The 23808-nt window shown below is 40.0% G+C and overlaps 1 protein-coding gene across 1 annotated transcript; it reads left to right on the top strand.

The window, feature by feature from the left end:
* Positions 1-742: 742 nt before the first annotated feature.
* dlc (deltaC) lies at positions 743-23772 on the top strand. The gene is made up of 10 exons (XM_042486882.1): positions 743-1178; positions 1603-1845; positions 2145-2205; positions 2934-3191; positions 5907-6098; positions 13139-13308; positions 13564-13780; positions 22549-23293; positions 23558-23712; positions 23768-23772. Exons 1-10 carry the CDS (start codon positions 1128-1130, stop codon positions 23770-23772), a joined length of 2097 nt encoding a protein of 698 aa, XP_042342816.1. The 5' UTR covers positions 743-1127.
* Positions 23773-23808: the final 36 nt, after the last annotated feature.

Below are 23808 nucleotides of genomic sequence, written 5' to 3'. Positions count from 1 at the left end.
TGTGTGTGTGTGTGTGTGTGTGTGTGTGTGTGTGTGTGTGTGTGTGTGTGTGTGTGTGTGTGTGTGTGTGTGTGGCAGTAAAAGGAGCGTTTGGCTGCTGCTTCTGTCGCCTGACAGTTTGTTCTATTGCTCCTCTGTAATTGTCCCCTCAGCGGTGGAAGNGTGTGTGTGTGTGTGTGTGTGTGTGTGTGTGTGTGTGTGGCAGTAAAAGGAGCGTTTGGCTGCTGCTTCTGTCGCCTGACAGTTTGTTCTATTGCTCCGCTGTAATTGTCCCCTCAGCGGTGAAAGCGAATCAAAGCAGGGGCCCCTACTACACCCCCACACCTCCTCCTCCTCCGCCCCCCCCTCCCACACCCCCCCCCATGCATCGCTGCAGTGAAGACTCCTTGGCCCTCCACTCTGCAAGAAATGTCCCACCTTCCCCCGCGCACTCCTGCTCATGTTTACATGACATACATTTAGGAGCTCAGGGGCGTTTCGGGGATTTCAGGACACTGGGGGCTTAAGCCCAGACCAGCTCTGTCATATTTTTCTTTAAATATTTGTTTTGTTTTGGAGGTGTGTTTTTCCTTTTTGAAAAATAATTGTGAGTTTTGTAGGTGTATTTTTTTTAAAACCATTTTAAGATACTTCTAAGTCTGAATGCTTCTCTCTCCACCGCCTGTTTGACGGGAAGTTTTGACTGATTGAAGGAGCAAATTGAAGTTTCTGTTTCTCGGCAGCAAAAGAGGGGGAGGAGGAGGAGGAGGAGGACTTGTTCTTCAGGTGGATATTTTTTGCAGCGCTCCCCCCCTCCCCTCTCCCTCACACACCCCTTCTCCTCCCCCCGCCCCTCCTCTGTATAAAGCGGAGGTGTTACTGCAGCTGCTACAGTCCAGAGTTCAGCAGCCGAGCGGATCTTTACTCTCTTTTTCTGCATCCAGCCCGCCGACACACACTCACTCACACTCACACACACATACACACACACACTGACTGCTCCTCTCACCGTCACCCCGTTTCTCCCCGGAGCGTTTCTGTGTCTCCTGCTGAAGCTCCCCGTTTCCTCCGGACCCGTTTGGATTTTACGCACTGATCATTAACCTGTTACCTTGCACCGGAGCTTTGTGCCTCCGCGCCGACACGCCATGGCGCGTCTGTTCCTGTCGTGTCTCCTGCTGTTTGGATCCGCGCAGACGGTGAGTCGCTCTGACAGCACACTCGGAGGAATTCAGGTTATGTTTTTCACTCCGGAGCTCCGCTGGTTTGAGGTTTTCTGTGCGCTTTCTGGGGAGGTGTGGAGAAGTGCGCTTTTACGCACCGAGCTCCATTTTTCTTTTCTGTTTTATTCACAGTCCTACATCATTTCTGCAGGTTTCAGTTATTTTTATTTAATTTAAACACATGTATGGATGCCTCATGGTGCAGAAAAGAAACTTACTAGACACAAATATCATCGACGTCTGCAGAAATAAAATAAAAACACATGGTCAATTTTGCAGCGGAGATCGGGCTGTGACTTTGCGTTTATCTGTTTAGTGCATTAAAAATAATAATAATGATGTTTGCACATGATTTTCTTATTCCTGACATTTCACTGACTTTTCTCTCCCTCCTCTGCAGGCCCTCTCCTCCGGGGTCTTCGAGCTGAAGATTGACTCCTTCACCAGCTCGCGCGGCGTGTGTCGCTACCAGTCCCGGGACTGCCAGATCTTTTTCCGCGTGTGCCTCAAGCACTCGCAGGACGTTATCAACCCGGAGCCGCCGTGCACGTACGGCACCGCGCTCACTGAGATCTTCGGCGCCGACTCCAACTCCATCTCCGGGAGCGCGCCCATCAGGGTGCCGTTTCACTTCAAGTGGCCGGTAGGTGACGAAAATCACACCGTTTGTCTGCAAAAGTCGGAATTTTAACACCTTTAGCCCTGCAGTGATCTGTCCGTGTCACATTCATGTTTTTAAAACATTTTATTTCACATTGAACGGCACATTCTCAGATGCTTTTAATGGATGGTTCCAGGTCGTCATGCGTTTATTTGACTTTCATGAATAAGTTGATAAACGAAAAAATGGACTCTCCTGCAGGACCACACATGTGCATGTGCGGTTATAGATCACGTAATGCATCTGGTCATTGATTAATGCATCCTCTCTGACTCTTTCAGGGAACTTTCTCTCTGATTATTGAAGCCTGGAACGCGGAGTCTTCAGGACTCGAGTCTACAGGTAATAAAATACTATAAAGTACTGCTTATACTGCTAAAATACTGCTGCTGCTGTGCTGCTGCGTCACCGCCAGGCGGCGACTGTTTCCCTCTGACCGCACACACACGCACACGCACACACACTCAAACAATATATATAAAGAAAAAAGGTGCATGCTTGAATAAGAAAACACCTTTAAAGCATGAGTCCAGGTGTGATATATCTGTTTAAATTTGAAGCCAGAGGATGTTAAAAACCTCTAAATATTTTTAACACACTGGAAGTCTTTTATTCTGCTGTGAAGTCCACATAAAACTCATTTTTCATAATTTTTCTTCACCATTTGAGAAAGTAGAAACTCCTGCAGACAAACAAACTAACCACACACTGTAAAAAGTGACTCTTTGTTTTAGTGTATCTTCTGAAATTCAGTCAACTTAATAATTCAAGGCAGCCAGGACACTAACTCTTTTTTTGGGGTTTTATGTGTGTGTTTAAAACTTTTAGTTGACTGAATTTCAGAAGAATGGTTGAGAGAATTTTGTTATGATTCAACTTGTCTTCTCAAATTCAATCAACTTAAAAAGTTAAGGCAGTCCAGACATTAACTTTCGTTAAGTTGAAACAAAGAGGTTTATAGATTATAGAACATGAATGAGATTTTGCATTATTTTAACATATTTTCAGGATGTTATTTCTTTTAAAACTAGACCTCAAACGATAAAACTGCCCCCATTTCTTCCCTCCAGAGAACCAGAACAACCTCATCAGCCGGCTGGCGACCCGCCGCAGGCTGACCGTCGGGGAGGAGTGGTCCCAGGACGTGCACTTTGGCAACCAGAGCGAGCTGCGCTATTCCTACCACGTGGTGTGCACCGAGCACTACCACGGCGAGGCCTGCTCCGCCTACTGCCGTCCCCGAAACGACACCTTCGGACACTACACGTGCGACGACGACGGGAGCCGCCGCTGCCTGGAGGGCTGGAGGGGCGAGTGGTGCTCGGACCGTAAGTCTCAACTCTAAGCTGTCTCTGCTGTTTGCTGTGTGTCTCTTCAAATCACTTAAACTTTAAGAGTTTCAGAGCTTTTGAACATCTCAAACCAAATGCACTTTAACACTCCAACACGGAATAAAAACACTTAACTCTTTTAAGTAAATGGGCTAAAATGTGCCAAAAACACCAAAATGGTCCTTTAAGTTGTTGCAACATTCAGTTTGTAGTTTAATTTGTGTCTTCAGTGCTTTACAGTGCACTGTCAAAAGAAACTATTTATCTTAACTTAATAAAAGTTAGTGTCCGGGCTACCTTAAAATTTTAAGTTGACTGAATTTGAGAAATCAAGTTGAATTTTTGCAAAATTACCTCAACTTGTCTTCTCAAATTAAGTCAACTTAAAATTCTGCGTCAGCCTGCACACAAACTTTTATTGAGTTAAAACATTTTTTAAAAATGTTTTTTTACAGTGTGAACTTAAAGTGACAGCACACCACTGGAAAGCTCTTAATCTGCGACAGTAACTGGTTTATATTTTAAACAATCTGATAATATTGTTGTGGGGACACAAAAGTTTGTTTGAAGCTTTTACTCATACTCATACATGTTTTCATTTATAAACCATACACAGATAAAAGAAACTTTGTTATGACTTTAAAAAGTTAGTATCTGGACTTCCTTAAATTTTTAAGTTGAGACAAGTTGAATCATTTCAAAATCACTACAAACTGTGTTTTGGATGCTAACGTTATCAAAGTTAAAACAAATTGTGTAATTTTACAGTGCAGTGTCTCTTTCATGTTTATAAACAGTCTATACACTGTAAGAAGAAACTTTGTCATAATTTTAAACGTTAGTTTGCAGGCTGCAATTTTTCTTTAAGTTGACTGAGTTTGAGAAGATAAGTTAAATCATTATCTCAACTTTTCTTCTTACATTCAGTCAACTTAAAATTTTCCGACAGCCTGGACATCAGCTTTTTTTAAGTCAAAACAAAGTTTGTTTTTACTGTGTAACATTTCTTACTGACTTACCGTAAAAATAAACAATTTGTTTTAACTTAAAAAAAAGGGATTTTTTTTTAAACAATTCAACAAATTAAGCCAACCAGATTTTGTTAAGGCAGCCTGGAAACTAACTTTTTAAAGTGAAAACAAATTGTTTATTTTTTCAGTGTGAATTTAAAGTGACTGTATGACTCTGAAAACCATTTTATCTGCTACACTATCTATTTAATATTTCAGAACAGGCCTATAATATTCTTGTAGGGACAATTACCTCAACTTGTCTATTTAAATTCAGTCAACTTAAGAATATAATGTGGCCTGGAAACTAACTTTCTAGAATTCAAATAAGATGGTGCTTTTCTAAGTACTCAAAGAAACTTTACCTGAAATGCAAAAAGAAAACAAACATAAATTCACTGTATATTACAGTATAATGTCGCTTAGTGTACTTCAAAATAAGCTATTTGTTGTAATTTAAAAAAGTTAAGTGTCTGAGCTGCCTTAAAGATTTAAGTAGACTGAATTTCAGAAGACAAGTTGAAGTAATTTTGTAGTGATTCAACTTGTTTTCTCAAATTCAGTCAATGCAAAAAATGTAAGTTTTGTTTTTTTAAAGGTTGCTGTAAGTTTCGAACACGAGATTTGAAAAGAGCTTCACTGCTTTTTGTCATCCAGACAGCAGCGCTGATTATTTTAATTTTGGAAGAAAAAAGGAAAGTTTTGACTTCCACCACATCAGTTACAGGCTGAGTCTGATGTTTCTTTATTAAAGAACCAAACTTGGCTGTAAAATGTTTATTTTTAACAGTACTGTTCCTCCTCCTCCTTGTCTCCCTCTGTTTTTATCTAAACGTCTCTTGAGATTGGGAGGGAGGAGGCGTGTGTGTGTGTGTGTGTGTGTGTGTGTGTGTGTGTGTGGGGGGGGGAAAGAAAAGGACCCTTGAAGCTTCATTTTTTTGTCCAGCGGCCTTGAAATTGTTAAGTCAAGCAGTTGTCAACGCCGTCGCTGCTCCTGTGCAGAACAAAAAAAAGGATCTTGAAGCTTCTGTTGTTTCCAGTGTGTGTGTGTGTGTGTGTGTGTGTGTGTGCGCGCGCGCACTCGAGGTCTGCTCCTTTTGTTTTTAGCTCAACAGTCGTCCCCCGGCCCGCCCGTTTTAACAGGGACACGCGCTGGAGCTTAATGTGCGCTGCCTTGCGTGAAAAGAGACGGCATGTGTTGCTTTTGTTGTGCGAGCCAGCTGCTTCGTTCAGTACTTAACAAGCACTTGTAGGCGTGTGTGTGTGTGTGTGTGTGTGTGTGTGTCTCATGTTCTTCAGTCAATCACAAAACAACCCCCTCCTCCCCTGTCAGGGCCTCACTCACACACACACACACACACACACACACACNATGTGCGCTGCCTTGCGTGAAAAGAGACGGCATGTGTTGCTTTTGTTGTGCGAGCCAGCTGCTTCGTTCAGTACTTAACAAGCACTTGTAGGCGTGTGTGTGTGTGTGTGTGTGTGTGTGTGTGTGTGTGTGTGTGTGTGTGTGTGTGAGTGAGGCCCTGACAGGGGAGGAGGGGGTTGTTTTGTGATTGACTGAAGAACATGAGACACACACACACACACACACACACACACACACACACACACACTCATAGTAATATTCTCTCCATCTTCCTCCCCCCTTTCTCCCTTTCCCTCTCTTCCTTTGACTCCCTTCTCCTCCTCCCATCAGCCATCTGTGCAGCGGGGTGCAGCGAGGAGCACGGCTTCTGCGAGTCTCCGGGGGAGTGCGTGTGCCGGCAGGGCTGGCAGGGCGCGCGCTGCGACGAGTGCGCCCGACACCCCGGCTGCCTCCACGGGACGTGCCAGCAGCCCTGGCAGTGCAACTGCAAGGAGGGATGGGGAGGACTGTACTGCAACGAAGGTGCGTTCAACGTCCAAAAACGGCTCGGCGGCTCAGGTCAAAGGGCAACTGGCTGAGTTTACTCACTGACTCACCCAAAATACACACCATTCTTTCTGATTTATGAAGCAGTTTAGGTTTTTGCTTACTGGCTTACTTGGAAAAACAAAAATGATTTTGTTTGGTTTTATTTTGTTATGTTTTCCCAATTTTAGCTCAGAAAAAGAAGCGTTTTAGGATTTTATCCCTTGGCTTTACCCATAACCATGATTTTTTCTTTCTTTGTTTTATAGTTGTGGCACAAAAAAAGAGGCATTGTAGGTTATTACTCACTGGCTCACCCCTAAAACACACGATTCTGTTACTTTTTCCCAGTTTTGGCAGAAAAAAATAAGTATTTTAGGATTTTATTCACCGGCTTAACTGAAAACTCACATAACTGTCCATCGTTTGCAGTTTTAGCACAATAAAAGTAGTATTTTAGGTCTTTACTCATCGGCTCAGCCCAAAACACACATAATTTCATCCGTTTGGTGCAGTTTAATCTAAAAAAAAAAGAAGCATATAAGGTCTTTATTTCTTAGCTCACCCAAAGACACAAATGATTCTGTCATCGTCTCCCAGTTTTAGCACAAAAAAAAGCATTTTAGCTTCAGTCACACCGGTTCATCCAAAAACACACATTATTCTTTCAGTTTTTTGCAGTTTTAGCACAATATAATGAAGCATTTTAGGTTTTTATTCCTTTTCTCAGCCAAAGCGATACATGATTTTGTAATTTTTTGCAATTTTAGCACAAAACAGAATCATTTTAAGTTTTTACTTACTGGCTAACCCCAAAACGCACATGCTCCTGTCAGGTTTTTGCAGTTTAAGAAGAAAAAATGAGGCATTTAAAGTTTTTATTTCTTGGCTCACTCAAAAACCCAAATGCCCATTACCGAAAAATTTGTGTTTGATTAGTAATTATGGTGAATTTTGAGCTGATTATTTCCTGTGATTACTGCATCAGAGATGAGTTGTCGTGATATTGGTTGAAACTTTTTATAGGTTTCTGTAAACCTGCAATCATATGCTTCTTTTTTGAGAAATTCCTTTTGCTTGTCCGTCTTTTCTGCGACAGGACGAGGCTGATCAGGGAGAGCGGAGGCTTGTGAATACAGCTTGTGTTCTTGCATTTAGTTAATCTTTGCAGAAATAATGAGATGCTGAAATACGCCAAATGTTCAGTTTATTTTATTTGGTTTTTTTTAGCCTTTTCATACACCTCTGGTTTTTTTTTAGAACCAGAGGTGTATGAAATGTGTTGTTGTGGTCCCGCCCAAAATTTAACATAAATACATCTTTAACTGCAGAACGATACGCTTAACGTTAGACGCAGTCAGCGGAGGGGAGCCCTCTGCAGCTCCGCTCGGGACAAACGTCTCCGTGTGACCGGAGGCCTCAGAGCCGAGCTCCGCGGGTAGTTTATGAATCGTCCCCTCGCCGCCGATTCACAAACAGAGAATTTTTTTTCTGTCATAACGGCGGCGTTCAGACACTGAAACACGAATCAGTTGGTAAAGTTTAAATAAATGTAGGCTCATGTGTAACGACAGCGGGTGGCTCGTTAGCTGTGCGTCTTTTTTCCACCACGCTGCCATGTTACACTGCTTACAGACATCGAGAAATAACGTGACAGAAATACACACTGTCAGCATCTGTCAGTGTGTCCACCGCGTCCGTGTCCACAGTGTCCGCGCCTATTTAATCTGAAAATAACAACAGCCATCAGTCGCACTGACCAATGCTGCAACTCCATCACTCACTCACTCACTCACGGAGATTCCCGTTTACAGGGCTGGCCTCCCAAAAAACAAAAAAAAACCTTTTAGGTTTCGACTTACAGGCTCATCCAAAACCCACATGATCCTGTCAGGTTTTTTTTTCAGTTTTAGCACAAAAATAGAAGCCTTTTAAGGTTTACTCGCCGATTCACCTAAAAACACACAATTCTGTCGGATAAATTCCTAGTTTTAGCGTAAAAAAAGGGACGTTTTAGGTTTTTGTACAATCAATAACACACGTGATTCTGTCAGATTTATCCAGTTTTAGCACAATAAAAGAATCATTTTAGGTTTTATCTCTGGCTCATCCACCAAACACACGTGATTCTTTTTTTTTGCACTTTTAGCACAAAATACATTTTAGCTTTTTATTTCTTGTTTGACCTAAAAACACAACAATTATATCCAGATTGAGCACAAAATAAGAAGCATTTTAGGTTTTCACTCAGCGTCTCACCCTAAAAACACACAATATTCTGTCAGATTTATTCAGGTTTAACACAAAAAAGAAGCATTTTAGGTTTTTTACTCTAAACACGTGATTTTGTCAGTTTTTTGCAGTTTAAGGGCAAAAAAGAAGCATTTTACTTACCCTCAACAGTGCCTTTTAAACTCAAATACTGACTCACAAAACACGTCACCAACCAGCTTTTAAATGGCCAAACTTCATGTCAGCTTCAGACGAAGTGCGGCCTGTTCTTGTAATTGAGCTTTGGCTTTGGTTGACATTTGCAGATGGCATAAATTAAAAGTCATTAAATGTTAATTAGATGTTTGTTCCTTAACAGGAACAAATGTAAATAAATGTAATAATCTGATCGTTTCTGCAGGATTTTAGCTCACAGCAGAGCTCTACCTGCTTTTTTCTGTTTATTTCTACCTGCAGATCATCAAACCTGTCGCGGATTTTCAAAGTCGACATCATGTCTGCAGATAGTTGTGGGATATGTTGTTGTTGTGTAGCGTGGCTAACAGGCAAATCTGCGAGCTTGTATTTTCTTTTTTTTTTTGCTCTGTCGATGTGTCTGATCTGCGTTTAAGGTTTTGAGTTTAATGTTTATTTGCACAAAACAAAGCAACATAAACACAAAAAAGGAAATGGGTCGAGCCAATCACAACTGTGTACCACACCAGCAGGGAACGTTCCCATAACATTGGCTAACGTTCCCTACAAATTGCAATAATTAAAAAAAAATATATATATTTAAAGAACATTTTAAGGATGTTTATCATTTCAAACAATGTTCCTTTAAGGTTAAATACTGACTAAGATCTAACGTTTTAACTGCAACATTCTGAGGATGTTTTAGTGACGTTAAGAGTTGACAGATCATTAAATGTTCTTTTGTAAAACGTTCCCACAATGTTACATGAGAACCAAGGAAGAACATTTTAAAAGCAACATTCAGAGCATGTTATTGAGGACTGAGATTACTTTTTTTATGAAACATTCCTATAATGTGATATGTTAACTAAAAGAACTTGCTGAAAACGTTATTAAAACGTTGCGTTGTGCCATTCTCAGAACCTTTTTAGAACTACAAACTGCTGGCTGTTTATCTGATATGAGGCAGGTTAGATGAGGCGTTTTGGAGAACGACCGTGCAACTTTCCGTTGTAGTACGATTTTCAAATTCTGTCGGCAAAACCTTAAACAGACATACTGAACGTCACAGCTTGTTTCTGCACGCTGTTTGCCCGTCGCTCAGCGTTTTATCACGTTTCATTGGTCTGACTGTCTATCCCAGCGATGCTCAACCTGCATTGCTCGGGGGCCACTTTTGCAAAACGACAGGAAGCTAGAATCCTTTTTTTTGATGAACAAGCTCTATTTTATGTTTTTTTCACAACAAAAATTCCCAGTATGATTGAAACGATTTTCAATGTAAATAAAAAATGGCTGGGGGACGACCCAGCACTGTATGTGGCCCACAGACTGTAAGGTGACTATCAGTGGCCTATTTAATTTTGCCCAAAGGCATTTTAATTGACGGCTGTACAAAATATCCCTCGGAAATTGGACTAAGAATGAAACATTTCAGACTAACTCCAATTTTTGTTTCGGTCTGACGATGATGGGGCTAATTGTTGCGAGATAATATTGATGAGCTTCTGGAGTCTAAAAATTCTCGCCATCATTTTCACACATATGTCAATTGTTTCTTCCATTTTTTATTTTATTTTATTGCCACCATACCGTTAAAAACAACATTATTCATCAGCTGACTCTAAGTTCGCACAAATCGGATATCCTGCTGGCACATGAACATTTAACTGTTAAATCTCCACGATAACGTTACATTTAACCAAACTGTCAGAATACGTGAGATCAACCATCACGAGCAAGTCTCAAATCTCTGCTCGTTGGTTTATAAACAGCAATGTAATGAAATGAAACTAAAGGATGCTTGGATGGTATAGGATAGATAATATATTGATAAGATATATATTAATTGTATCATTTGGCCAAAAAGAACAATGTCAGTTTGAACACTTATGCAACTTTCTCAGGCAACGTTAGCATTACATAAAACATGTTCGTAATTTGTTTTTATTCACACACTGCAGTAGTTTTCTTCATTATCATTTATTCATTAAACTGCAGTTTAGCGCCACAGCTATTTATTATTTTAGTAACTGCACATGCTACAGATTATTTCAGTGACTATCAAGTCAGTGGCTAAGAAATACTTTGCTATATAAAATGCTTTTGTAGACAATAATATTATCTGTAATAACTAAAACCATTCAGTGCATTTAAGTGTCGTATTACATTCTGGGTTTTGAAGAAAACATTTTCTGAAATGCTAAAACAAAACCAAACAAAACAAAACAAAATATTTCAGATTACATTTAAAAAGATATACATAACTTAAACAAAGTCAACAATTAAAGTGATAACAACAACAACAATACTACCACTTTATTACATAATGATAATATAATTCATGTTATTATTATAATCATCATTATTAATGTTCCCTTTAGGTTGTGCAACTTAACTTTCAGAACTACAACTAACTAGCATATTGATTAACATTTTTAAATAGCCGTTACATTACAGTCCTAATTAAAGGAGCAGTCGCACTGATTTTCTTTAAATGCTGCTGACACAAGGTAATTGTGTTAGATGTGCTCCAAGAACCGGATGCTGTCTGTTGAGATGTTGAAGCATCGACGCTCTTCGATTGTAGTACATTTGTTTGGTTTTGTTACAGAGGCACTGTCCATTTTATTTTGTTGTTTCCACTTGAAATGGTCCTAAACTTATGGTTTACACTCTCTTCTTTTCTTCTGTCACTTTTTTCTCTTCCTTCACTTTGAAATTCACACCATGAAATCGCATCTTCTTTACATCACGTCTAATGCATGAGCTCGTTTTACATCAGTAACAATCATCCGTGTGAAACGCTGTGGGCTTTATTGATTAAAAGAAGCTACAATGCAAGTAAGTTGCATTCATGATTTTTACTACAGCAATGATATTTGTCAGAGAAGGAAGGAAAGACTAACAGGGTGAAGTAAACTGCTGCAGTGAAGGAAGTGAAAGAAAACTAAAGAAAGTATCGTTGTAGCACAGTTGCACTCTAAGATTTTTGCAGCTGCTTGTTTGGAGAATAAAACGTTTTAACATTCTGCTTTAAATATAAAGTTCAGTTGTAAATGATGTAACTGTGAAAAGTTTCACTTTTGTATAAAGCGGTTTATCATCTGCATATTGGCAAATCTGAACAGAGTGCCTCCCAAAACTACGACAGTCTTATTTACTGTACTTCAAAAAGACATTGCATTAGTTTATCATGCAAAAACACACATGCATGTGCATGTATCACTCATTTTATTTCATTTCATTTTATTCAACATTTTAGTGTCCACCTCAATGTAAATGTGATGAATTTGGTTAGTGAACTAATTTTTATTTGTGACTCATGGACAAGTTCTTACTTAATTACTGCCTATTAAGAGACTAATGTTTGAGCCTTTTTAAGATCAAAAGCTTAAATCAAAACCCAACTAACCCTAAGATTAACAGGACAGTCATTATGATAAATAGGCGTACTATAGCTTTGGCTAATAATACATCGCCAAACAGCCGAGCATTTCAAACCCCAGAGTTTTAACTGCGTCCTAAAATAGTCGGAGCAGACACAGATTTATGAGTAGGACATGCTAAATAGCTGCTAATTGTTTTACAGTCTCTATGTTTGCTTATTAATGAGGAGGTTTGAGTTGGTGCGAAACTGCCAGATGTTGTCGTGATGTCTGACACACCTTTTCAGATCTGAAACATTTGTAAATCTAAGACGGGAAACCAGGATATTGGCTATTTAAATATTGCCAACATCTGAGGGGACACAGAAAATGTTCATTGGCTTCGTGTTAAAAAACTTTAGAGGTAAATAGCTTAATTAGTGCTAAGCTCAGGAGAATGTGAATCTGGTGCACAAACATCACATCATGTGCTACTAGTTAGTTTTTATTTGGCTGTTTTATACAAATTAACCTTCTCTTTTTAGTCTCTGGGAGGCAAATAAGGTTTTGACATTTAGGGTGCTCAACCCACAAAAAATGCAAAAAACACACAAACTCATGATAAGACAAGACCTGCACCAAACTCATTCAGTTCTCGAGAAAAATATCAGCATTGTACAACATATATTTAGGTAGGTTTCTCGTCACTTATTTGCCACAAAAGAGACAATAACAGCATGCCACCTCTTTCAACAGCTTCATTTATTAAGTAGACTTGATTTTGATTTAATTTATGTTATCCAGGATCTCTTTCATCCTATCTGGGCTAGTTCTCAAACATAAAAAAAATTGTGTAAGAAAACCATTTAAAAACCCACAATTAGTCCTGTACAGTGAAGTGTATCATTATTAACAACATATTTTTGTTGTTGCACAAACTTTAATATAAGATATTGTTTTAAAACTATTCGCAGCCATTTCCCGTGTGGTGCCAGGTGGCAGATGAAAGATGAACATAAAGAAGAAAATAATCATTGACATGATCTACTGCTTTAGTCCCAAAAAAGCCTTAAAACATTGCTATAGTGGAGATTTTGTTAAAGGGGAGTTATTTTTATCTCCATGACTTCATAAGTAGTTTTTGCAAGAAATGAAACTGTAATAATGTTGAAAAGATTTTTTCCCTCTGTTTACCAACTCTGCTTTTGAGTTGGTTGATTAACCGAACTTTGCTGTTTCTCTCATTCTGTTTCTAAACTCCAGATCTGAACTACTGCACCAACCACAAGCCGTGCCAGAATGATGCCTCGTGCACAAACACCGGTCAGGGCAGCTACACCTGCACCTGCCGGCCCGGGTTCACCGGCAAAAACTGCGAGATCGAGACCAACGAGTGTGACAGCAACCCCTGCAAGAACGGCGGCAGCTGCAAAGTGAGTCAACGCACTGACACGTCTGACGGTCTCGTCTTCACTGAGCTCACGCAGGAAAACTTCTAGATCATTATTTATCAAATTCTAGTCATGTAGTAAATAGCTTTTTTGCAGAATCTTTCAGAAAGTCTGCTGCATAACTTAATAACCATCAAACAAGGACAGAAAAATCGATAAAAGCGTGATATCAGACAGCAGAGAAATCTTCTCTTCCTCCCCCCTTCACCCTGTTTTCTCCCCACGTCTTTCTTCCAGGATTTGGAGAACGATTATTCGTGTGAGTGTCCTCAGGGCTTCTACGGGAAGAACTGCGAGATCAGCGCCATGACGTGCGCAGACGGACCTTGTTTTAACAGAGGAACCTGCGTTGAGAACGTCGCCGGCGGGTACAGCTGCCATTGCCCGTCCGGGTTCACGGGATCCAACTGTGAGAAGAGGATCGACAGATGCAGCAGCAACCCCTGCGCTAATGGTATGAACCATCTCTAACCTGCTGCTTTACTTTTACTCTGTTGCATCAAAAAAACAAACTCCTGCAATAGTGTAACAATTTAAATAGTCAGATTTACATGCTGCTGCTGCTTTGTATTTTATCCGTCTCGTCCCCCGACCAGCATCAGTGGCCTCAGACTTTATTAAGAAATGAGGTATGAGCGTGATGCTGTTAAAAGTCATGTAAAAAAAAAAGCTTTATTTGCTACTGTGTATGCAAAATATTCAGTTCAATTATATTTTATTTATAATCCCAGTATCACTAATCACACTTTGCCTCGGAGGGCTTTGCAGTAAACACCATCCCGCTGTCCTAATCATGAAAATCACAAACCGGTGTACAGGTGCTGGTTGCAATGAAAACACATTTGCGGAGCCATTACATTAGGAATTAACATCTTTCCCAATATTAACATTGACAGGTATTTTAATTATTTTTGAAAGAATATGACACAAAGGTGTCATCATTAACCAGGTGCACCAAAACCTCAAATCCAGTACCAGTCTGTCAGAACAGCCAGACCTATCTCTAAACTTCTTTTCTGCACTGTGTCAGCACTGGAGAAAGGTCTGGGTGAGCCCATTATTTTTAAAAAACGCAACCAAAAAGAAAGAAAAAACGCTCTGGCTTGTATGTATTTCTTAAAACTAATTACAGTTGTTTTGGCCAGTTGCTCTGGATGCAGAAACGGTGCCCTTGCAAATGAAAGTAGGGATGGAGTGTGTGTTGGTGGAACATTTGCGTGTTTGGAGGCGAACATCGGCATTAAGACGGCTAAATTCCTGCAAAAGGAAACGCCACTTAAAACATTAAGAGTAGTTTTAGCGTTTCAGGTGCAAGTTCGGAGCTAGTTGTTGTTTCAGCACTAAAACGAAATGTGGCGATTTGTCTGGATTTGGTTAGTTTGCTTGTACTACATAGCCTTAGGGATTTTGAAAACGCTGACAGCGGAGGAGGAAGAGAGCCCCGTCACAAATATGCCACCAAAAGCAGAGTTGTCTGTAGGCAAATCTGCAAAATCATTTTTTGCATTTCATCTGTCAACGCGGCCGGCATGGACCTGCTTTCCTCTTGTTAATGAGACCAACCAGCACTTACTGAATCAATCTGATGCTGCAAACTCATTACGAACAAAATTATTAAAACATGGAGAACATGGCATGCACATGAGAAGAGTCTTGGTTTTTTTTTTAGGACGTTCTTGTCAGTACTTGCCAGATAGGTTCCATTTTTACAAAAGCCATAAAACAACAGCCAAGCCTTGGAGACAGCTGATCCAACTCGGTGATAGTCGATAACTTTCCAGAAGTTGAGACTTGCAGGCGGCTGGCATTCAGCCGCCTCCTGGAATTAGTTTCTCCTTCATTCTCAGTGAAGCAGCTCCAGACACTGATGCATGTCAAGAATTTTGGCGTTTTGCCTCGTAACTTTGTGGCTGACAATTACTCACATTAACAATCACGGGATATTCTGTTTCAAACACATGAGAACTAGGTATTTGAGTTGTGTTTGAAGGTGCAATTTGTAATTCTGGAGAAAAACGATTATTGACGCGTTTCAAGGATGTCAATTCCCAATGTTTTAGTTTGGTGGTTTGGGCACCAACCCAAAGTGCCGCTGTTTGACAAAGTGCTAATGAGACTCCATAATCCTAATCTTCTTCTGCACCTTAAGATGTTTTCTGTTGCTATGATCAGCAGCTGAAATCACAGGTAACAGCAGCAGAGCGCAACAGCAAGATGTCATGGTGAATTATTGTCGAGTCAGACATGTTCTCTGCTTTTTAGAAGCTGCAGGCTACCTAAAATCTGATCAAAAGGAAACATGTTGCACTCCTTTTGGTAAAAAAAAAACTTAAAAATATTGATGCAAACATCAACAAATACATTTGTAAAAGCTGTTCAAACATGTATAACTGTTGTAGACTAAGTGTTCATTGCTTATCTCATCAGCAGCAAATATAAGCCTCAGGTCTTTATAATTATCTAGTTATCTTATCAATACAAAGTTTTAAGACAAACTTTTGATCATAAAGTAATTGATTTTGTAATTTTTAAAGCAAAAAAGCCCAACATTTGTTGGTTTTCTCTTCTTAAACATGAAAATTTAATACTTTTCTTTGTAATAAATGATGATAAACTGAGCAGCTTTGGATTTTTGCACTATTAATTGGATAAGATACTTCTTAAAGACTTGTCCTCTACCAAAATAATGAGCTGATGAATAGATGATCAAAATAATTAGCTGCAGTTAATGTTATTTAATTGAGGCAAAGGAAAACTCGAGCTGTCAGAAACCTGCATAGCCTTTCTCTGCCAGTTAATCTGTTTGTAGATCTGAACTCTCACGGATTGAATCTACCTGCTGCAGGTTGTATAAACATTACAATCATCAGGGAAGCTTTTTTTATGGTTTTTTTTTTTACAGTGAGTACATTCCTGTTTTTGGTGAAACCTCATGATGGTTTTCACAACCCTTCCCCTTTGGTTGTTTATTTGCTGCTGTGTGATGACCTCAGTCAAACACTTCTGTAACGTCAAGGGCGGGTTATCAGTCAGTTAATCATTTATTCATATACCACAGTTCATCCAGTGTCAATTAATGTTAAACTATTTACGAGAATTAGCTGTTACAATGATTGAATGATGCCACAACAAAGTCAAGCGAGCAACCAGAACGTCAGTGATTTAGGATCAATATCTTCAAAAGCTACGTAAATTATGGTGAACTGGTTTGTTTTAAAACTTAAATGACACATTAGGATAAAACAGACCTATGTTGCCTATTTCTATTGTTTCTAAAATAATGAAGGGCACATTTTTCTTTATTAAGAATCTCCAAAAACATCTCAGTGTGTCCCAGAATATTGATTTCGATCAGCTCAAACTCATTTAATTGAATACCTTTAGTTTGATCCTTCACCATCAGATTCAGTACACAGTTTCAAGATGGGGAAACACAGTTGTGTGTCATCAGCATAAAAACTATACATTTGGATCAGATTTTGCAGAGAAATTACAGAAGAAAAGAGGCCCTAAGGTTGAGCCATGTGGAACACCACAGTTAATAATGCAGAGACAGTTACACAGACTGATTCAGAGAAATTCAAATCTTTTACAGTGAAAAATGCTTCATACAAACAAAGTATTTAAGTCTGAAAGAAAGAAATGTTTGCTTTGGTTGATTTTCTTCCCTTTCTTGAAGCTGGATGGCAAAATGAACAGCGCCTCCTCAATTCTTGGCTGGCTTGCTGCAGTTTTAATGGTTTCAGACTTTCAGATCGTGAAAACGGTTAACATGGTTAGCATGGTTAGAATTTTTTTAGACAGATGGACAGATGCACAAAGTCAAAGCCTACACAAAGTCTCATACAGTACATGCCAATGAGTTCATGAAATCTGAAATGTGCCCATCCGTCCGGTTTCAAAATACTAGGTTTGTTTTTTCGTCACTTGCTGCTGCTCTCTCTTCTCCATCATACAAAAGTAAGATTAAACTAATATTCAACCACAACTAAATGCAAAAGAGCAGCATTGCTTCAGGGAGGTGACTTCCCACTAATTGCTTAACGTAGGTTGTAAAATTCATTTGTGTCAGCTGTTATTTCAACCACAATAACATATTTTACTTAGGAATTAATGATTAATCGGTCAGAGTTGTTCTTTTCAAGCCTTGTCATATTTTTGCATCAATTCTTACTTTTCCATTTCCGCATCACAATGCATCTTAGTATCAAGAAATTTCTGCTCCATGAACAGAAGCTCAGGACATGAGAGCAGTTTTATTATTAATAATAAGCTCTGAAACAAGACTCAAACCGTCCGAAATGGCCAGAGGTTTTCAAATGTTCCGATACATTAACATACCAACATTTTACACAAACAATGAAGCGCGTTAAGAATTCACTAAAATGGGTCAGTGAAAAAAAAAACAACAACTCTGAAACGAATTAATCAATCATTTAATAATGACCACACGATGGAGGTCTGTGGAATTATTTTTCGGTGCAGCATGGTGGGCAGATTGCAAAATTATGTTTTTTTTCCACTAGCCAAATGGCTACTTAATATTCAAATTTTGCCACCCACTCCACGGATTGCTATTTTTAGGCTGGTTAGTTTTTTAAACTTTCTATTAAGATTCAGTACCTTTTTTTAAAAAAAATATATAATTAGGAGAGAATTTTGTGTGAAATTCTTAATGCAGATTACTGTATGTGCTGTTTGATAACATTAATGAACTGGAAAATAAGATAGAAAAATAGTGATTACTATGGCTTAAAGGCCACTGGTAATAACAAGGACTCATAAGTTGGAGCTGATCCATGTTAGATAACTCAGTTAAGTCAATCACCTTTGTTTCAGTGTAAAGATTCAAAGCAAAAGAAAACTGTGCAAAACAGTGTGACTTCAACTATAGTTTATGCACACAAACCCCACAGTTTTTAAAGTGATTTTTTAAAAGGAGCAGTCTGTTGGGTTACAAAAAGAGTGGCCCCAGAGGGGAGCCCTGTGGAACGCCACAATTAATACTGCAGAGATTTGGTGAGAGTACACATAAATATGTCTTAACTAGTGTCTAATCATCTGAAGCCAACACTTTTTCTAGTGACTGCACTGACTGTTCCTTAAAGGTGCAGTGTGTAGGATTAAGAGGGATATATTGCCAAAAATAAAATAAGATAAAGTTTTTTTGTGTATAATAACCTGAAAATAAGAATCATTGTGCTATTAGTACTTCAAAATAAGCAATATTATCAACACAGGGAGCGGTTTCTCTTCCACGGAGCCCAACATGTTGCACCGTCATGTTTCTACAGTGGCTTAGAGGAGACAAACCAATATTAGGCGCTAATGAGGACATTTCATATTTTTACATTACCTAAAGTTTTTATTCACGCTTGGAAATGAAGGGATGAGCTGAGCAGCATTCAGTTTGTTGCACTCTCCAACTTCAACGCAAGATGCCACTAAATTCTGCACACTGCTTCTTTAAGAAGATTTTAATCGCATAAACATCAGCCTTTTTTTTTATTCGTCATGAGAACGCATAAGTTAAAACATTTTTATACAGTTAAAAAGGACTTCTTTTTTAATTCCCCAGAAGTAACTTTGCAGTTTGCATTTCTGAAACTCATCAATGAGCGCATTCAAACTTCTAAAATGTAAAATTTAAGAGCGAGCATGGTTGGTATTGGAGTGATTAAATGCAGGAGGCAGCTCTGTTGGTGCAATATTAAATGCTTCTGTGTTGCCAGATTGTCTAAAAGGAAAGGACAAAAGACAGTGAACACAGAAATGTCTGAGTTTGTTTCAGCAGATGCAGGATGATGTTTTTTTTATTAAAGTGGCATGCTCAAAGACAAATCATCAAATTCAGTTCTGATTTGTTTTGTTTATTGTAAATAGATGCATGGATGTTTGGGCTTGAAGTTTCACGTTGTGTGTGTGTGTGTGTGTGTGTGTGTGTGTGTGTCAAAGGGCAGATTATCTCCTGGATTGTCACGAAGGAGCCTTTAAACATTTCTTATCTTCTTTCATCTTTCACATTGCTGTCGTCCTAAACAAGTCTGTTTTTAGCGGCAGTTCCAGTGACTATCAGACCTCTGTGTCTGTCTGTCCGTTTGTCTCTTACCTGGTTGCACTCATCTCGGGCAGGGATCCAGCGCTGGCAGCCGCCCCCAGCCTGATACAGCAGACAGCGCCAGGCTGATCCCACGGCTCATTTCTTTCTAAAAAATGCCCAGATCTTTTTGAGCGCCAAAAGAGTTTTACAAGGTCACTTAGCCCGCTGAACCTCACGGTGGCACGCAAAATATATGTTCAGACGGGTCTTTTTGCAACTTGTGTATTACGTTTAACGCTTTGTTGTTGATTTTTTTTCTTTAAATCGCCTTGCATAGAAAAGCTTAGACATGTAAGACTAGTGTCAGCTGTATTGGTTTTTTGTCATTTGGTTTATTTGCACATTAAGATGAAAAGAAAAAGAGAGGAATGGGATCACGTGTGTAGTTGTCAACCCACTTCACGAATTCTCCGAGTTGTCTCTGATTGAATGCACTGTGGGTTCAAATTTTAGATCAGACAGAACAATTGCATGTTAATTGCGATGTATTCACAATCAGCAACAAATTTCATGTCTCTGCACAATGATTTTGAAGTGCTGCGAAATTAATTGCATCCAAAGGCTGCCAGGAAGGGAGAGAAAACTGTTTGGAGAAGGTCCAACAGTTAGCTGGAAGTGATTTGCTGTAAACAGGAATTTGAAAAAAAAATGCAAAAACACAGGTCATAAAACTTAAAGAGCAGGGATGTTTTTCAAACGTTTGGATATGTCTGACTTTGGAAGTTTTGAACACTGCAAAGGTCAGAGATTATATTTTAGTATTAAAAAAGTATTGGTCTCCTGAGCTCATGTCAGATTGACGTCCAGTCGAGTCAAACTGTCAATTTTTATGAGAGGCAGACGCTTAATCTGCATCAGACGGCTCCACTGACAGAACTGCCATCACTAAATATAGAACTTTATCACAGAATATTACAATACACTTAGAGTTATCATTTGCATGCCGAGCCAAGTCGGCTCTCTTGGTTTCAGCCGAGCCGTCAGGCCTCCCTCAGGTCCTCATTAGCGTGTCGAAACTGCCGCCTACTTATCTTCAATCTGCAATCATTCCTGCCTCTCAGTGAGCCTGACGGAGAGAAAAAAAACTGAGTGGTTGGTAGTGGCTCTACTCTGCTGTGTTTGCAGTGTTGCAACACATCAGCTGCACAGGACAACCAAATATGGAGCTGATTCAAGACTGTGTTGACAGTGTTATGCCTGCAGTTTGAGCTTCAGAGTGTCGCCCCACGTCCAAATCCACAGGGTCAGTTTAAACATCACCAGAAGTTCAGTCACCCTTTCTCAACAAAGGCCAAACAGAAAGCTTCGGTTTCAGTGCGCAATCATTAATAATCCTTATAAAATAACTGGAACAATATAAAAGGAGTCAGTCTAGTTTGTGGTTGGCTGTTGGTTTCTTTCCTAACTCACAAACCTCTTTAGTGTTTTACAGTAAACTCCGGTGCCAGTTCAAAAAAAAAGAAAAATCTCAGGATGTTCCTAATCATACACACATTTCTCTCCTGATTAGCGTCATCTGTTGTGAGGAAATGGTTTAATAAATATGTTTTTTTCTCCTTTCTCCTCTCTCTCTCTCCGCCCTCACTTCTGTTCAGATGGAGTCTTTGTTAGGAGCTATTTTTCTTGTGTTTGGGGAGTGTAGAGGATTCAAAAGTTTTAAATTGTTTTGATTATTTCATTTTTAAAACCAACTCATAAAACCCAGAGTAAATCACTTTTAGTTTCTATAACATTACGTAACTCTTAAACTGGTTGTGAAGTAGCTGAAACATGTTCAGCTTTGTTTTGATGCAGTTCATTGCAAAGAAACAGGACATTTTCATAGACATGTTAAGTGTTTTAGACTCTGGCATCCCGCAAGGCTTCATTCTCGGTCCTCTTGTTTTTTCTGCTGCTATGCTGCTTCTTTGAAATATTACCAGGAAACATTAAATTAAATTTAGCAGACATTAGCTAAGTTGTTTGTGTTAATAATGCTGTGTCACTTTGCAACGTTATTTTTATTGATAAGGAAAAAACGAAAGTGTCCTCTTAATTTTCCCCAGAAAGTATTCCACCACGAGCTAACATCACTTTGTTCTTTTTATTTCTGAGAACATTACAGACTTTTTGATGCACAGCATCTCTTAATCATGTCAGCAGCATCTCTTTGTTTAGTCTTACAAGTCTAGATCTATTACAGCCTGTAAGACACACCTGAGTAAATAATCCATTGACGGTTTAAAACAAACTTTTTATCTTTTTAGCTTTACATCCAGCAGCTCTAGTCAGGAGACAATTTCCCATTTTCTTGAATAAAGAAATCTACTGTCTTTTGCCCCACCTCTTTTATTTTGATCTTAATGATTTTAATTTAGTATTTCAAGCATTTGCTTGTATTGCAGTTATGCACAAAAAACAAAAAGCAGATAAATCGTCTTGATTTGATTCTTCTGAAACAGATAGATCACACATTAGTGAAAGAAACATGAAACCTACATCTTTTGCCTCGTTTCCGCTTCATCTCAACTCGACTCATTTTTGTCAGCATGTCCTTTTCTCTGTTTTGGTGTTCAACATGGATAGTTCGCCCACATTGCTATAAAGAGGCTGCATGAAACTGCTGTGTCACCACCCTAACTGTGACGCTCGCTTAAACCTTTTGTCTGCAACCAGAAAAACATGTGCACTTACACAACTGTACACAGCAGTGTGCAGCAAAGTTTGAAGGCTGCTGTTTTTATAAATAAATAAATAATGAAGTTGCTATTGATGTTAAAAAATGCCCATGTCACACTAGTGACGTTTCTCTCTGACCAGTCAGTGTTTTGCAGTGTTTGAACGTTTTAGTGTTGCTTCAGTTTGCTTGAAAACTCGACTGAGGTAGTACCAAATAAAGTATCAGGTAGTAACCACAACTTTTGCAAATGAAAATTAACCTGCCCCAGACACTCAAAAGATTAAGATTGTGTTTTTGGATGATGAGTTAAGCAAATTTTGCAGCCACTGGCATATTTACCACAGCAGGTGGCAATCTTTTTGCATGATTTTTTATTCTCAACAATCATATAATCGTCATTCTTGTCTTCCTGTCCTCAGACAGTGCGCTGTTCACTAAATCCTTTCTGTCTTTCTCTCTGCAGGCGCTCAGTGTTTGGACCTCGGGAACCGCGTCATGTGTCGCTGTCGGCTCGGCTTCACCGGCTCTCGCTGCGAGACCAACATCGACGACTGCGCTGGCAACCCCTGCCGCAATGCCGGCACCTGCGTCGACGGCATCAATGACTTCACCTGCACGTGCACGCTCGGCTTCACCAGCAAGGACTGCTCCGTGCGCACCAGCCCCTGCAACCAGTTCCCCTGCGACAACGGCGGCACGTGTTACACCCACTTCACCGGCCCCGTGTGCCAGTGTCCTCCGGGATTCATGGGCGCTCGCTGTGAGTACTCATTCACTCATGCTGTCACTGGGCCGACTACGGAGCCCACCGTGAGTCACAACGTCCCTCCAGCGCTGATTGCCGCAGTCGCCCTCGGCCTGGTGACCCTGATTCTGCTGGTCTTAGCTGCAGTCCACATTCTGCGTCAGCTCCGCCGGGGCCGGGAGCTAGCGGCCATGACCACGTCTGTGAAGAACGACCTGGAGACGGTAAACAACCGGAACGCAGTGATCGGTGGGGGCGGACCCTATAACGGGAACTTACCAGGAGCGCCACTGGGCAGTTTGAGAGAGAAGGAGGCCTTCCTCATCCCGGGAGGACAACTGAAAGTGTCCAATAAGGACGCAGCGCTGGTTGAGAACGGTGGCGACAACATATTTAAAAACAAAATGGCAGACTGTAACCTGGCGAAAGATGAACAGCGCCTGGCCAAGAGCAAGTTTGATCTGTAAGGACCCGACGATGGTTTGATGGCTGTGTGTGTGTCTGTGTGTGTCTGTGTGTGTGTCTGTGTGTGTGTGTGTGTGTGTTTCCTGTCTTCGTCCTTCTTGCTTTCCCGTCTCTGAAATCTCGTCTGCTCCGTGCAGACGAGTCGCAGCATGTTTGTCGTCTGTTATCTGATCAGTCCAGTGTTCACACACCTTCACAAAGTATTTCCCGTCCAAAATCTCTGTACCAACCGTCTCTCACTCTCTCTCTCACTCTCTAACAGTAAGAAGTGTGATTCGTCCATCATCGTCCCTCCTCTAAGTTTTGCAAAAGACAGTCTGTATCACCCAGTGTTCATCATCCCAGAGCAGATAGAGCAGTGTGTGTTTGCCACAGAGGTGAGGACACGTCTACCAACACAACCACGCACACACTCAAGTGCATCTATGCATTTTTTATGGTTTGGGGTTTTTTTTTTTTTGGTCCATTACAGATTAACAGTGTTTGGTAAATCTATACATTTATTTATTTATT

This window comes from Plectropomus leopardus, chromosome 5, assembly GCF_008729295.1.
Source record: "Plectropomus leopardus isolate mb chromosome 5, YSFRI_Pleo_2.0, whole genome shotgun sequence".
In the NCBI taxonomy this organism is placed as follows: Eukaryota; Metazoa; Chordata; class Actinopteri; order Perciformes; family Serranidae; genus Plectropomus; species Plectropomus leopardus.
This window is presented reverse-complemented; position numbering and strand designations above follow the sequence as displayed.

What these genes read in the sequence shown, in the direction of transcription:
- dlc (XM_042486882.1), top strand. Translation starts at nt 1,128, where the DNA reads ATGGCGCGTCTGTTCCTGTCGTGTCTCCTGCTGTTTGGATCCGCGCAG. An exon ending in CGTTTCACTTCAAGTGGCCG is followed by an intron (nt 1,846 to 2,144) that starts GTAGGTGACGAA and finishes TGACTCTTTCAG; the next exon opens with GGAACTTTCTCTCTGATTAT. An exon ending in CAGCAACCCCTGCGCTAATG is followed by an intron (nt 13,781 to 22,548) that starts GTATGAACCATC and finishes TTCTCTCTGCAG; the next exon opens with GCGCTCAGTGTTTGGACCTC.